General features: G+C 41.6%; 1 protein-coding gene across 8 annotated transcripts in view; it reads left to right on the top strand.

Annotated features, from left to right (window-relative positions):
- Positions 1-16,229, top strand: part of SRPK2 (SRSF protein kinase 2) — a 267,215-nt gene that overhangs the window by 137,540 nt on the left and 113,446 nt on the right. For all 8 annotated transcript variants that reach the window (XM_077473857.1, XM_077473859.1, XM_077473856.1 and 5 more), the window contains 2 exons: positions 14,686-14,794; positions 15,886-15,973. In XM_077473857.1, coding sequence (XP_077329983.1) covers positions 14,686-14,794; positions 15,886-15,973 — 197 coding nt within the window. The remainder of the gene's footprint in view (positions 1-14,685; positions 14,795-15,885; positions 15,974-16,229) is intronic.

The following is a 16,229-nucleotide window of genomic DNA, read 5'->3' as shown; positions in this document are numbered from 1 at the left end:
TTTCGGCCGATATGTTTCGGCGGCCGAAATTTCGGTGCATCCCTAGTTTCCTTGTCGGGTAAATTGATACTGAACACATACTATTTCTGTATGTGGATGTTGGCACTGTTATTTTAATTTAAAATAATATATATCTTTTTCCTTATCAATATACAGCTGTCACATGATCCAGGTCTTTCCCAGCCTGTCTACAGGAAAACATAAGCAGAAGGAGCTTCTAGTCATTTGCAACTGGTTACATGTTCAAAGAAAACAAACTGCCCTTGGAATACAGAGTAAAATAGCATGTGGGTGGATTTCTACCAGTCACACCCCTCCAGCCTGTGGCTTAGAATAAGGGGGAGGTGAAACCACTATGAATCTACATTTAATATCCCACCTCCAATGTGTTTAGCTGGTTAGTGGGCTCTCATTTACCATTGTGTATACGCCCACACGTGTGACTATATAGCCACATGGGCTGTTCATATGTGATAGGGAGCAAATGCTCAGCATAAAAATACACTCAAAACTGAGCATGTACAGAGTTGCCACAACGGCTGCAAAACCCCTAGCTGAATTGGGCATGTGAACAGAAATTGGAGATGGAGAACAGTAGGATTAACCAGGTTTATTGCAGAAAACAAATCTCATAGTAACTGCTATGACACAATTGTCAAAGGACACTGAAATAAATAAACAAATGTATTCATGCAATAAAATTTTGCTTTACATACATTTTAACAAACCTCAATGCCTGAAAAACATTGTGTTGCACTCATGCTAACACATGTCATAGCACCTTTACACTGATGTGAAGGAAGCCTTAGGGCTGGTTCACACCATGCCCACACAGGAACACGCTGATCTTGAATGGGCTGATTTACACCACACCAAAAGTAGCCCATGCACTACTTTTAGAAACGCACTGCAACCAAATCTCATGATTTTTGTACAATGTGATCTGGTGTGGGCAAATGCATTGGGTTTTCGATTTGCGTTTGGGGTGTCATTAACTTATCGATACCTGCTGCAGATCGCAAATAGACTGCATATTAAATTTGGTGTGAACTGGCCCTTAAAGCGGAACTAAACCCCCCCTATTGTTTTCAGCCAAGAAAGCGGCCACTTTGGCCTCTGATCTTAAGTTGCCATGATGCTGCACATGTGATCAGTTATGTTACCAGCCATTTGATGTTTTGACAGTTTTGACATAACTTGCACAACACAATTAGTCTTTAAAAAATAAATAAAATACAAGGTTTTAGGGCTATGTAAATTGAAGATTAATTCCTTGATTCATTCTTTTGATCGATACTCTCCTCTCCTCTCTTCCGGCTTCCGGATCTTCAGGGAGTTCCGTTGGAGATCCGGTGACGTCACGGACATCGATGTCACTGGACTCCTCCCCCCCTCCCCAAGTGCCTCAGTCTGCTAACGATGGAAAGGGGGGAGGAGTCCGGTGACGTCAAAGTTCTGATTGAATGTAGCGCATATGGGGAGGATGACCTTGGCGTCCTTGCTGAGATCTAAGGAGACGTGAGAGAACTTTATGGTCAGTGTTAACCCTTTTGATACCCGCTTGCATGACCACCTGTTTGCACAGGGGTCTATGCCATAAGGTGAGAGTGATTAGTTACACCGGAGGTGGAGGGATTGTTGCGCTACTGTGGAAAAAAAATTACTTACGTCAGTGCTACAGTTTGAATTTAAAACGTATTTGTGTGAACTTTGAAGTTAAGTCAGGGATTGTGGAAACGAACTAGTGTTGGGTGATTGTATATAGTGTATGCCACATTTACCACGGACTAATGCAGAGTGCAATGCAAGGAGATCAGCTAAAAGTAGTTGGATCTGTATGTGCATTATAATTGAAATTCGTCAATTAATCGATAAAAAAAAAAAACGATTAATCAAACACGAAAATTTTAATCAGTAACAGCCCTACAAAATGTATTATGACAATAAATTAAAAACATGAAAAACCAACAATATTCATTAGGGGTGCACCGAATGGGTTTTTTGGTGCCGAAACCGATACCGAAAATGAAAAATACACTAGGCCGAAAACCGATACCGAAACAGCGTCGATACCGAAAATGACTGTTTTTAAAAAATATTCATACAGCAGATGGTCAGAGACTGCAGGCATGGTGCAGGAGATGGTCAGAGACTGCAGGCATGGTGCAGGAGATGGTCAGAGACTGCAGGCATGGTGCAGGAGATGGTCAGAGACTGCAGGCATGGTGCAGGAGATGGTCAGAGACTGCAGGCATGGTGCAGGAGATGGTCAGAGACTGCAGGCATGGTGCAGGAGGTGGTCAGAGACTGCAGGCATGGTACAGGAGGTGGTCAGACTGCAGGCATGGTACAGGAGATGGTCAGAGACTGCAGGCATGGTACAGGAGATGGTCAGAGACTGCAGGCATGGTACAGGAGATGGTCAGAGACTGCAGGCATGGTACAGGAGATCAAAGCGGCCTCACTGATTCCCCTCAGATGCAGCCTGCCTGATAAAAATACATGCACAGTGTTTTCCATGTATTCCAATGGCTGTAGTTCACACCATGCAGTCAGTTTCCGGTGCGGAAACTGACTGCATGGTGTGAACTAGAGCCATTGGAAGACATGGAAAACGCTGTGCATGCATTTTGTGCAAAAAAAAAAAAAAAAAAACACAAGGAACTGCATCTGGTGTGAACTGCCCCTAAGCAAGCTACCTGGTTCCGTTCCAACAGACTTCTATTGGGAATGCTCCTATCGTTACCTCTACTAGCAATAACTTAACCCTTCCCCATTCTATCACATGGAGATAAAAACCTAGCTGGGTCAAAATCAAGATTATTATTATTTTTTATTATATGGTCAATAAAGGGAGTACAGCCTTTGTCCTGTGACCTGGTGTTATATAGCATGGCTACATTCACACAAGTGGCCAGAGGTGGATAGTTTCAGAGGCAAACAAATTACTTTTGGATGCAGCAGCACTGTGGGCACAAAAAACGTGCGATTTAGCTGCGGACAAAACTCTGCAATGCTTGCCCTGGGCACACTCTTTCCCCCTCATGCAGCTTGCCAGTGTCTAAATGCAGCCTTACCCATGCCCGGATCAGAGCGGTGATCTCCGTGTGTCATGGAGCTGTGCATTGAATTGCCCGGGCGGCTGCAGTAACAATGTCCCGCCTCCTGTAATCACGTCACGCTGATTCAATGTCTCGCCATTGGATCAGTGTACCGTCTGTCACAGGAGGCGGGACATTGTTACTGCAGCCGCCCAGGCAATTCAATGCACAGCTCCGTGACACACGGAGATCACCGCACTGTCGGGCGGGACAAAAGGAGGACAGAGGACTGGGGACGGACAAGGAAAACACCCGTGCAATGGGCGGCACCAGGGGGAGGAGCCCCACACAGGCCCCGCCCCCATTTCGGCCCCATTATCGGCAAGATTTTCCTTTCGGCATTTTGCCGAAAACACCATTTTCGGCCGATATGTTTCGGCGGCCGAAATTTTGGTGCATCCCTAATATTCATCTCATAAATGTATACATTGTGATCCTTTACTGTATTGCCTATGATGCTGATGAGGAACATATATACATTTCTGTAGAAATTAGAAGATCTTCAAATAGTTAATTTATTTCAGTAATTCAATTCAAAAATTGTAACTCATATATTTTATATGGATGCGTTACAGACATAGTGATGTTTCAAGCATTTCTTTCTTTTAATTTGGATGATTATGGCTTACAGGTTGTGAAAACCCAATATTTAGTATCTCAGAAAATCTGAATATTACATAAGACCAATTAAAAAAAAAAGATTTTTAATTCAGAAATGTTGGCTTACTGAAAAGTATGTCCATGTACAGTATAGTATGCATGTGATATTTGGCCGGGCTCCTTTTTACATGAATTACTGCATCAATGGTGTTATGGAAGCCCACGTTGCTTTGATAGTGGCCTTCAGCTCATCTGCATTGTTGGGTCTGGTGTCTCATCTTCCTCATGACAATACCCCACAGATTCTCTATGCTCTATGGGGTTTAGATCAGGTGAGTTTGCAGACCAATCAAACCATGATACCATGATCATGCTAAGTAGGGCTGAAAAGGTTAATCGAAAAAATCGATAATAATCGTTAATGAAAATAGTTGTAAAGGATTTTCATAATCGATTAGTCAGTACACACCTTCCTCCCTGCCAGTCCCGCCTCCATCTCAATGTTAGAATCCTGTGTACAAGGCTGCGGCGGCGCCTTGTTCTCATGAGAATACAGCGGCACTCATGTGACCAGCTACGTCTGCCTCTGTCCTTATTGCTGACGTCAGCTCCCCCCTGATAGTCTCAGCCCTGCCTGCTGCTGCCTCGAGGGAATAGAGAGGCGAGACGCAGCCGTGAGCACCAAGCTGCACCTGTGAAGTGATATAAGGTAGCAGCTATATAATACTCAGTAGTACATGAATTTCTGTGATGACAAGTTGATGACAAGTGCCCCATGATCATAAGTATTTCTGGGGGGGGGGGAAAGTAATGGCCCACTATTGGTGTTCAGGGGGGTGGGTGGGATAGTGCCCCATCTTTGGTTTTCCTGGGGGGTAGTGCCCCATCATTGGTGCTCCCGGGAGGAATGGTGCCCCATCATTGGTGCTCCCGGGAGGAATGGTGCCCCATCATTGGTGCTCCCGGGAGGAATGGTGCCCCATCATTGGTGTTCCCGGGAGGAATGGTGCCCCATCATTGGTGTTCCCGGGAGGAATGGTGCCCCATCATTGGTGTTCCCGGGAGGAATGGTGCCGCATCATTGGTGTTCCCGGGAGGAATGGTGCCCCATCATTGGTGTCCCCGGGAGGAATGGTGCCCCATCATTGGTGTCCCCGGGAGGAATGGTACCCCATCATTGGTGTTCCCGGGAGGAATGGTGCCCCATCATTGGTGTTCCCGGGAGGAATGGTGCCCCATCATTGGTGTTCCCGGGAGAAATAGTGCCCCATCATTGGTATTCCTGGGAGGAATAGCCATGACAGGATACATGTATATGACGAGGGACTCTGTCATGCGTTATAATATTATAAGTCCTGTCTGAAAATCTGCAGAGTAGTATTTCAAGCCTTTTTTATTTTTTTATATTTTAAATTGTTTATGATTTTATCTGATTAATCGAAACAATCGCTCCAACGAATCGATTTGTGAAAATAATCATTAGTTGCAGCCCTAATGCCAAGTCCTGCTGGAAAATGAAATTGGCATCTCCATAAAGCTGGTCAGTAGAGGCAAGCATGAAGGGCTCTAGAATTTCATGAGAGGCCTGTACTGGCTGTGGACTTGATTAAACACAGTGGATCAACACCAGCAGATGCCATGGCTCCCCAAATCATCACTGACTGTGGAAAATTTACACTGGACCTCATGCAGCTTGGATTCTGTACCTCTCCACTCTTTCTCCAGACTCTGGGACCTTGATTTCCAAATGAAATACAACATTTTCCACCATCTTTGATGAATTGGGTGAGCCTTGTCATCTGCTGGTGTTGATCCACTTTGTTTTATCAAGTCCAAAGTCAGAACAGCCCTCTACCAGAAAATTCTAGAGTACTTCATGCTTCCCTCTGTTGACCAGAAATGTCAAATTCATTTTCCAGCAGGACTTGGCACCTGCCCACACTGCCAAATGTACCAATACCTGGTTTAATAATCATGGTATCACTGTGCTTGATTGGCCAGCAAGCTCGCCTGACCTAAACCCCATAGATAATCTGTGGGGTATTGTCAAGAGGAAGATGAGACACCAGACCCAACAATGCAGATGAGCTGAAGGCAGTTATCAAAGCAACCTGGGCTTCCATAACACCGCAGTAGTGCCACAGGTTGATCACCTCTATGCCACGCTGCATTGATGCATTAATTCATGAAAAATGAGCTCTGACCAAGTATTGAGTGCATACTATACTGTACAGGGACATACTTTTCAGTAAGCCAATATTTATGCATTTAAATTTCTTTCTTTAATTGGTCTTACATAATAATCACATTTTCAGAGATACTGAATTTTGGGTTTTTACTAGCTGTAAGCCATAACCCTCAAAATTAGAAAGAAATGCTTAAAATATATCACCCTGTGTGTAATCTATTTAAAATATTGGTTTCACTTTTTAAACTGAATTACTGAAATTACCTTTTTGATGATATTCAAATTTTTTGAGACACACCTGTACGTCAGACTAGGCCTTTCCATAATGCAAGATCTAGGGTTGTCTACATCAATTCATAGCCCGCTAGGCTCAATACGCTTTGCAGCCAATAGCATAGTACAAGGATATTTATAATACAAAGTATAGGATTATGACAATAATGTTCATATACAAATCAAAGTTATAACATACATATCCATATGATATATGTAATCTACTAGTAATGTTACATATTAAATTACAAATGCCTTACCACAAGATCGTTAAAACATACTGCACGCTGCCTGACATTTCCCCAGTGACCACCCCACACTACCAGGTGAGAGCAACTCCCCCCTGATGGGTATCAGAGTGCCAGAGTACACACAAGGGCAACCACCTCCGCAAATGGTGGAAGCTGGCTCGAGAAATAGGAGACTGAAAATCCAGGTAAATAGGGGCTGTTAAGGTGGGACAGGTCCTCCCCTCCACTCGCCCATAAATCCTTATATACATACATAGGTATGCAGATCCACATGTAACATCAGAGCTGTAAGAGCTGGAAGGAGAGAGCCCAAGAAACTGATCCTCTAGCCTTTACAATAGGCACCCTGGTAATTCCTTGGACTCCGTTTAGGAGTCTGTTTTTTGTTATGTTTTTTTCTCTCTGATAACCATTCTCCCTTAGCTGCTGTTCAAGGGAGAGGAGGTAGAAAGTTATTCAGTGATCCTTAATCCACCAAACTGGCCCAAAAGGATATGGTACACCAACATTAAAACACAATATCTCCGAGACATACAGCCTGCCAGTCTACTCTGCATTAGGTTGCTGGCTTAATGGCATGACTGTTGAAACCCAGGTTTTGAAGGGTAGGGGAATATCTGATTCAGTCATACCCATTTTGCTCAGAGCGTGAAAAGCTACCTCCTGCAAGATCTACAATAGCACATGGAAGACCTCCTTCGACTGGAATGAAAAGTGATGTCTTAAAGTGGTTATAAAGGCAGAAGGTTTTTTATCTTAATGCATTCTATGCATTAAGATAAAAAGCCTGTGTGCCGCAGCCTCCCTAATACTTATGTGAGGTCCATCTAGATGTAGCAATGTTTCAGGAGTGTCTCGGCTGCCCGGGACTCCCCTCCTCATTGGCTGAGATGGCAGCCTGGTGCTGTTGGCCCCACTGCTGTCAGTCAGCCAGTGGGGAGAGAAAGGGGGTGGGGCCAGGCTGCGGCTCCGTGTCTGTATGGACACAGGAAGCTGTGGCTCAGGTTCCCCCATAGCAAGGTGCTTGCTGTGGGGGCACTCAACAGGAGGGAGCGCTGAAGAGGGACCAGAGAAGAGGAGGATCTGGGCTACTTTGTGCAAAAGCACAACACAGAGCAGGCAACTATAACATGTTTGTTGTTTTTAAACAAAAAAAATCGACTTTAGTATCACTTTAAGTCCCAGAGAATAAACTAGAGCTCTAGCCTGGCTTATCTTCATTCTGGTCTCGACCAGCACCTTACCTTGAGTACCAGTAAGGCTGGATTCTCACTAGTCCGAGTTGCAGCTCCGGTTTCCCTGCAAAGCTAAAAATGATTCATTCAGCAGTTCCTCTCTGTTGTAGCTGTGGATCAGCTGACCTGGGAGAGAGGGGAGGTGTAGTGAGGGGGGGAGCATTTGTTTTTAGAACGGAACACATCTACAAATCAGATAAAGGATGTGCCTGCAATTTGCACCGCACTGCATAGAAAACGCACACGTGAATCATACCCATTGAAAAACACGTTTTCAGATGTTCTGCACCACATCCAATTCGCAATAGTGTGAACCCAGCCTAAAAGACAGGTCTCCTCGCCCTATTCATCTTTTTCCAAAAATCTCTCTCTTCATGGTTTCTTAACAGGACCTTTTTACAAGGTGTTATTCTCAATTCAACCTCTTATACCCATGGGGGTCTTAACCTGGTGCTCTCTTTAATTCATTGACGTAATTGGAGATATCACCTTGGAAGACCTCACATGTATGACAGCCCTTTTTTATATGTAGCTTTTAATTGTATATTTTCTTCTTTCTTTTGGGACCAAAACCTTCCCTTCTATCCAAGGTGATCTTTTCCTTCCGCCTGGAGGAGGATTTTGTCTTTTTTCTTCCTGTGATTTATTTTTTCCTCAGAACACACCAAGCAAATTTCCTTAAATAGTTTAGATGCCAAAGTCCCTTTTGTCCTCCCTTAAGTCCTCAACGTGACATCTCGCCACTCACTCCATTGCCCAGTGAATTAAACAACTTTTACGATTTTAGGGAAAAGCTCCCCCATTTCCCTATCAAAGTTCATGCCACCGGTTCTGTTGGGTGTTTTTTGGGCTTTTCAGCATCAAGCATCTGCTTCCCAGATTTGCAAGGCACCCAACTGGTCCTCTGTTCACATGTTCGCCAGATCCTTGTTTTCTTGTGAACACTGTTGTCAGTTCTGTTGATGATGTTACACACGCCACAGTTTATTGCTTGGGGCGTCCCATCGTCTAAGAATACAAGTCCTCTGTCCTGTACTTTTGTTTTAAAGAAGTATTGCAGGTATAGATATTTTATTCATGTGTATGTTGGTGCAGCTTGTACCTTGTAACAATGTGTAGTGTACACAAAGAATGTGTAGTGTTTTCAATTTTTAACCACTTCAACACCGGACACTTACTCCTTTCCTGCCCAGGCCAATTTTCAGCTCTGTCCTGTCACACTTTGAATGATTGCGTGGTTATGCAACACCACTGTACCTATATGAAACTTATTTTTTTCACACAAATTAAACTTTCTTTCAGTGGCATTTAATCAATTTTTTTTTTTATTAAAAAAAGACTGAAAACTTGACAAAAAAAGTTTTTCTCAGATTTTGTTGTAACATTTTTGCAAATGATCTTTCTAAATAAATTTAGGCCAAAATGTATTCTGCTACATTTCTTTGGTGATAATAACCTAAATCGGTGTATATCGTTTAGTCTGTAGGAAAGTTATAGAGTCCACAAATATATATATATATGTGTGTGTGTGTGTGTGTGTATATATATATATGTGTATATATATAATTATAGGGTTTTGTTTTTTTGCCACAATCTTTAAAGATTTTTTACATATGATCACCGGTGCAGTACAGTGTAATCATATAACTGATGTGGCGGTGATCAGGGACACTGACTGGTGATAGTGTGTATAAAAAAAAAAAATATATATATATATATATATATATATATATATATATATATATATATATTACCAAAAATATTGGGACACCTACCTTTTTACGCACATGAACTTCAATGGCGTCTTAGTCCATAGGGTTCGCTATTGAGTTGGCCCACCCACTGCAGCTTTAACAGTTTCAACTCTTCTGGGAAGACTGTTGACAAGGTTTAGGAGTGTGTCTATGGGAATGTTTGACCATTCTTCCAGAAGTGCATTTGTGCATCTGAGGGCGGGCATTGATGTGGACGAGAAGGCCTGGCTCAGTCTCCCCTCTAATTCATCCCAAAGGTGTTCTATCGGGTTGGAGTCAGAATTCTGTGCAGGCTAGTCAAGTTCCTCCACCCCAAATTCACTCTGTCTTTATGAACTTTGCTTTGTGCACTGCAATCATTTGGTGGAGGGGTGATTATGGTGTGGATTTTTTTTTTTTTTTTCAGGGGTTGTGCTTGGTCCCTTAGTTCCAGTGAAGGGAATTCTTAAGGCATCAGCATACCAAGGCATTTTGGACAATTTCATGCTCCAAACTTTGTGGGAACAGTTTGGGGATGACCCCTTCCTGTTCCAATATGACTGCACACCAGTGCACAAAGCAAGGTCATCCTAATTACACTCCTCTTTTGCTCCACCCATGGGGCTTAATCATAGGCAAATTCTCTATCATTAAGTACCATGGGTAGGGTGAAACATGTCATAGGAGTGTAGTCAGGAGTCAGAATCTTCACCTGTCTGTATAGTGGCTGGATGGCAGCCTTTCTACCTTCTGCCTTCTGATTTGCTTCTGCCAGCCTGGATGAGCTTGTTTGAATGCCGGCTCTGGTTTTGTGCTTTGGACTGCAAAGGGTGGCTTGAAGTGCTTTGAGAGGTGCTTAAATTTCTTTGCATATGGGTCACAGTGGAATCCCAGGAGGCTGAATCAGCAGGGACCTGTCATTCTTGCCTAGGCGAGGATGGCGGCGTTTGAGAGGCGCCAGACCTAAAGTGTAAAACAAAAACCTTAAAGAGCCAAAAGGAGGAGCTCATTAATACCAGAAGGGGAAGAGGCCATGGAAAGAGCCTTCTGTAGATGATTTGGAGGCTGAATGTCCACTTTAAAGTATATTTCCAGTCTAATTTAAGAGACTCCATTTTATATACATAGTTAGCCCATGTGCAAAAAGATACAAATACAACCAGTTCAACCAACAGGAAAAAAAAGACAAGCAGAAAAAATGTCCACATAAATACAATCCTATACCCGAAGTTGATGCACAGGAAGGCAAACGTTTTTTAGGTATGGCCCTTCTTGACACTGTCTCCAGATCTTTTATATAGCCTTTTTTTTTTTTTTTTAACTAGTGACCAAAACTGAACTGCATATTCCAGATGAGGTATTGGATGAGTTGTATAGTGGCAAAATGATTTCTCTCCCTCTAGTCTATAACTTTTTTTTAATCCAAACACTAAGAAAGGTTTAAAACCCTTGTCAGATTATTTTTTCTGTCCTGTTAGTGGGATCCCCTTCAGTTCCTGTCCTAATGACACCCTAAGCGCAAGTTGCAAACTCAGTGTGTTCGCCCACAGCAGATTGGTCCTGCCACTTGGTTCCGGGGCAGTTCCAAAATTGGTGCATGCACGACTTTGATGCAGTGCTATTTTAGCCCATTCAAAATGAACTGAATCGCATGTGAATTGAACAGGATTGTGGTGCGATTCACATACAGTTCATAGTGTGAATCAAGGCTTATTAATCAGATGAATGGCATACATATCCTGTATTGAATGGTTATTTGGCCATACAGCACAGTGATGATATCACCAGCTTTTGTATAGTCTGACAAGCTTCATGAAAATCTAAATAAAATTTGTATTAATATAGTTTAGGGCTGCAACTAACCGGTATTTTATTAATCGGTTAGTTGGCGTATTATTCAGATAACGTTAAAAAAAAAAAAACGTTTTAAAAAAAAAGGCAATTGTCAGTTCTGTATCTTTTCATATTCTGTTAAAAATTCTCTCAATAAAAATTACAATTTATAAAAAAAAAAAAAAAAAAAGCAATTTATTCTTAACTATCTATATGTAGTGGTCAATATAAATAACCAGCTATATGGTTGGGGAACAAAATCCACTAGTCCAATCACAGATGGTAGAAATATATAATATATTTTACACTTTATCAGAGGATAAATCTGGTACAAATCAGAGTCGGATCAAAATGTTTTATTCAAAAAGACCTAAACACTGTATTGCAGATTTTCAGACAGAATTGTAATATATTTTTTGTGACAGACTTCCTTGGTATATGCAGGTAGCTTGATAAAATCTACCTGCACCTGCTGTCACTTATACTGGCCTACGAAAATTTTAATTTTAAGAACGTTGGTTCAATTTTCTAACTGTTAGTGGAGGACATATTGATGGGAAAAGTTGAAGGAACAGAATAGAAAATATCTCAATCTAACATATTTTTGGACATTGTATGTGGTTTTCGTTCAGAAATTACATTGATTTTAAAATTGAATGTTAAAGGCAAGTACGTTTTTAGAACAACATTCGTCCATTCATCAAATGTACGAAGAATTTTCTTTTATATTTTTAAATACATTTTATTTTAAAAGTAGTACTAAAGGCTGAGACTTTTTTTTTTTTTTTTTTATGGACATAATCATTTTAAATATAATGCACAATACTGATAAACGTTTATTTTAAGTAATAGATCTTTTTTTTTTTTTCTATAAAAACCAACATATCATACTTACCTCCTGCTGGGTCTCCCCAAACCAAGCAGCTGTGCTCTTGAGCTGACGGAGCCATGGCTCGGCCCTGCCCCCTTTTGATTGGCTCACTGACTGTGATTGACAACAGCGGGAGTCAATGGCTCCAGCTGCTGCCAAAAGCCAATCAAGAGTGCAAGTCCTTGGAGAGGCAAGGCTCGCGTGGATATCGCTGGGATGAGAAGGGGCTCAGGTAAGTGTTAGAGGGGCTGGGGGAGCTACTGCGCACAGAAGTTTTTTTTACCTTTTGTAATGAAAATGTGTAAGTTCTGTATATAATTGTATTCTATTTCATATGTATGGCACACTGCCCTCACTGTGCACACGGCACTAATAATGTTTTCAGTACATGTTTTCAGTACATGTTTGCGTTGTTTAGAGTCCTGATTAGAATTGGCCTGCCTATGTAATGCCCATTTTTACCATAAATGTACAATTGTAATGTTAATTTGATACCTACATAATCGTGTATAAAAACCATCAATTGTATCATAGTAAAGCAGAACAGTTATTTGGAAAGATGCTAAGCGTATTTTTTGTGTCTGTTACCCACTGCAGTAGTTATTATTAATTTGGAACCACTAATCAATATGATAGGAGTTGCCTATCTACAAAATGTCCATCTCGCCTTCATGCATAGAATGCATGAAGCTAGAAAACCTTGTGCTTTTACAACCAATTTAATTGTAATTCCTTATATTCCCTCCAGTCCATCAGCCTCCAGCTTCTCTGGGTTCAGATGCTGATCTTCCCTGCACAGAGCCTTTAGTGTGTTTTTTTATTTTTTTTTTTTTTTTTTTTTTTTTAACAAACTTGTCATACTTGCTTGCTCTGTGCAGTTGGTTTTGCACAAAACATCCCTGTGAGAAGTGTGAAGCAATACACCGGACGTAATAGTTTGTGCTTTCACACTGATGTGCTGCGATTTACCCACCGCATGGGTGTAGTGCGGTGTACCTGCAGCTTTCTTGCAGGTTTGCTGCGTTAAGCCATAGACTTATATTATATCTGCTGTTTTACCACCCCGCATCTTTACATGTGAACGAGCCCTAACGGTGCTGCTGCCAAATGTAACTAAGGGCTCGTGCACAAGTGCAGCAGGCATGGCTGCTCCTCTGAAAAGCGATACGAATGTGTGTTTGGGAGGTGATTTGTTGCCTCCTTGCCACCTGATCTAAGTCCGTGATTGATGTGCAATGCACACAATTGCGATATAGTAGTGCAGCAATTGGAGGTTTAAATCAGGTGTGAGGAGGCGACAATGTGCCCGGTGATCTTTGACGTCTCCCTTGTTGCTCCGGTAGATATCCACCTCTTTAAGGTTGCCTACCCCTGCCATAAAGTATAGTACAGAGTCCCCCCTATAGCAAGGTAAAAAAAAAACACTTTTTAGAATCGCTCACTTCCTTCTCCTGCCCAGGACTGTGCCATAAGGCATTGCTCCTCACACATTCACAGAAATTTCAGCACTTAGGAATTGATTTACTAAAACTGGAGAATGCAAAAGCTGTGCATAGAAACCAATCAGCTTCCATGTTTTCGGCCCCTTTCACACAGTGTTTTACCATCGTCTTTGCGGGGGTTTTGGGCCACTAGTTGGGGTGTGTTTTTTTTCAATGGATTTTCTGCAGGTTTTGTCTTCAGATTTACCAAAACAGTGCAGTGCAAGGGCCTGCCTGATTGCATGCAAATTGAAACTCTTAGGCTACTTTCACCCTGGAGCAGGCGTCAAAGCACCTCTATTTTTACCGTCACTATTCAGCCGCCATCGGGGGGCTTTTAAGCCCCGCTAGCTGCTGAAAAAAGGGTTAAACACCCCCCCCCCCGCAAAGAATAACTGCAGCAGCAGTTTGGTGGTGCTGCCCCATTGATTTCAATGGCCAGGGGCGCTTTAGGAGCGGTGTATACACCTCTTCTACAGCGCTGCAAAGATGCTGCTTGCAGGACTTTTTTTTTACCGTCCTGCAAGCACACCGCTCCAGTGTGAAAGCACTCAGGCTTTCACACTGGGGAGACTGGAGAGGCTCTTTACAGGCGCTATGCAGGTGCTATTTTTAGTGCTGTAGCGCATGGAAATCGCCTGATTGTGAAAGTAGTCTTAAGGTTTGACCTCATATTACAGGGTTTTGGTAAATCTGAAGACAAAAATCTAATAGTGTGTATGGGGTCTTAGTAAATCGGTTGTTTACTGTGTTCTGCACTGTATTTTCTGATATATAAACAAAAAAAAAGCCTTCTGTATGCAAGCCAACTAATCGGCTGACCAACTAATCGATTCTGAAAATATTTGGCAACAATTTAATAATGAATTGTAATCAATTTATGTCAATTAGTTATTTAAGCCCTAATATAATTCCCATTACATATAGGTGTTGCATAGGAAATGTATGTTTTGTTACACCACAGCAGTTTACGCTTCTTGCCACTGCAGGGCACTGGCACACATATTTGCAATGTGCTCAAAACCACAGGTAATGCTTTATTGCATTGACACTAGCAACTAGTGATGTATGCCTTTTTGTATTGATCTGCATTAATTCCTTTTTTGTGTTTGTCATCAGGTGGCTACCATCCTGTGAAAATCGGAGATCTGTTTAATGGCCGGTACCATGTAATCAGGAAGCTAGGATGGGGTCACTTTTCCACTGTTTGGCTCTGTTGGGATATGCAGTAAGATTTCTTTTCATTTTAATATACAGCTGCTGTTAATAAGGTTTCAATATTGTGCATTTGAAAAATAATTATTTTACTAACAACACTCTTTCTTATGTAAAGATGATGTTATTGATTTTTTTGCAGTAGAACTCCACACTGTTACTTTCTGAGGAAGTCTATGTCTGATATGTTTGTTTAGATATCAGATACAGTAAAACCTTGGGTTGCGAGCATAATTGGTTCCGGAAACATGCTTTTAATCCAAAGCACTCTTATATCAAAGTGAATTTCCCCATAAGAAATAATGGAAACTCAATTGATGCGTTCCACAGCCATTTATTCATAAGTCCTTCAGTTTATAGTCCATATAAAAAGATTATAGCAATGTGATAAGTTGTGTAACCATGAAATGTCCATCCACATATAACAGCCTCCACAAGGTTATTAGAAGCAAAATCCAGCAGGGGCTACATAGTATAAAAGAGAAGAGAGGCACCTCTAAGTATAGCAATATAGTTACATTTAATGAAGGTACAACATTTATCAATTCACATGGTTGATTAAAAGAGCCACATCTAAGTATGCAGACATCTAGGGTAAAGCTGTCCACATGGACCATCCTCCGCACCATAGGCTCTCACCACTGTCAGTCTGCATTTGTGACAGGGAAGACTGCTCTACTGCAAGGTAATCTGAAAGTGAGACTTGAAGCGCTCGTGGAGCGCAGAGTGGAAGGGATGACGTTGATGGTGGTGTGGAGGACTCTATATCAACAGCTTTACCCCGGATGCCTGCTTACTTCATGTGCCTCTTTTAATCATCAACCATGTGAGCTGCTAAATGTTGTACCTTCATTAAATGTAACCATATTGCTACACTTAGAGGCGCCTATCTTCTCTTTTATACCCAATTGTGATGTGACGCTACTTGTATATGAAGACATCGCTTGTATAGCAAGTCAAAATGCATAAATAAAATTAGCTCTCAAACCAAGTTCCTCTGAATCCAAGGATTTACTGTATTCCCTTTCCCTTAGATTTAAAGTGCACACACGTACATTTTTATGCATTTTAAGAATCATAAATTGTTTTCTATTTCCTTTCTAGGGGGAAGAGGTTTGTTGCAATGAAGGTAGTAAAAAGTGCTCAACACTACACAGAGACCGCTTTGGATGAAATAAAGTTACTCAGATGTGTAAGTGAGGGCTTGTGAGAGTGCTGCAAAGACTGGGAGTTGGCAAAATTTGCACACACTGACCCAGAATAGGCCTTTAAGCAGAAATAAAATATTTTTTTGATTTTTTTTTTTTAAATATTGGAGCACTCTGAAATTGTCCGTTTAAAACCAACTGTGGGCATAAAATGTTTTTTTTTTTAAATGTAATGTAAATAATTTCTGCTTTTCATGAATTTATCTGGAAGACTTAGGACATTTCTATGAGATCAGGGTG

The sequence above is a fragment of the Lithobates pipiens genome, unplaced genomic scaffold, assembly GCF_037356315.1.
Source record: "Lithobates pipiens isolate NorthernLeopardFrog02 unplaced genomic scaffold, aLitPip1_a1.2 Scaffold_8, whole genome shotgun sequence".
NCBI classification, from domain to species: domain Eukaryota; kingdom Metazoa; phylum Chordata; class Amphibia; order Anura; family Ranidae; genus Lithobates; species Lithobates pipiens.
The sequence above is the reverse complement of the archived record's forward strand: the minus strand, read 5'-3'. Positions and strand labels throughout refer to the sequence as shown.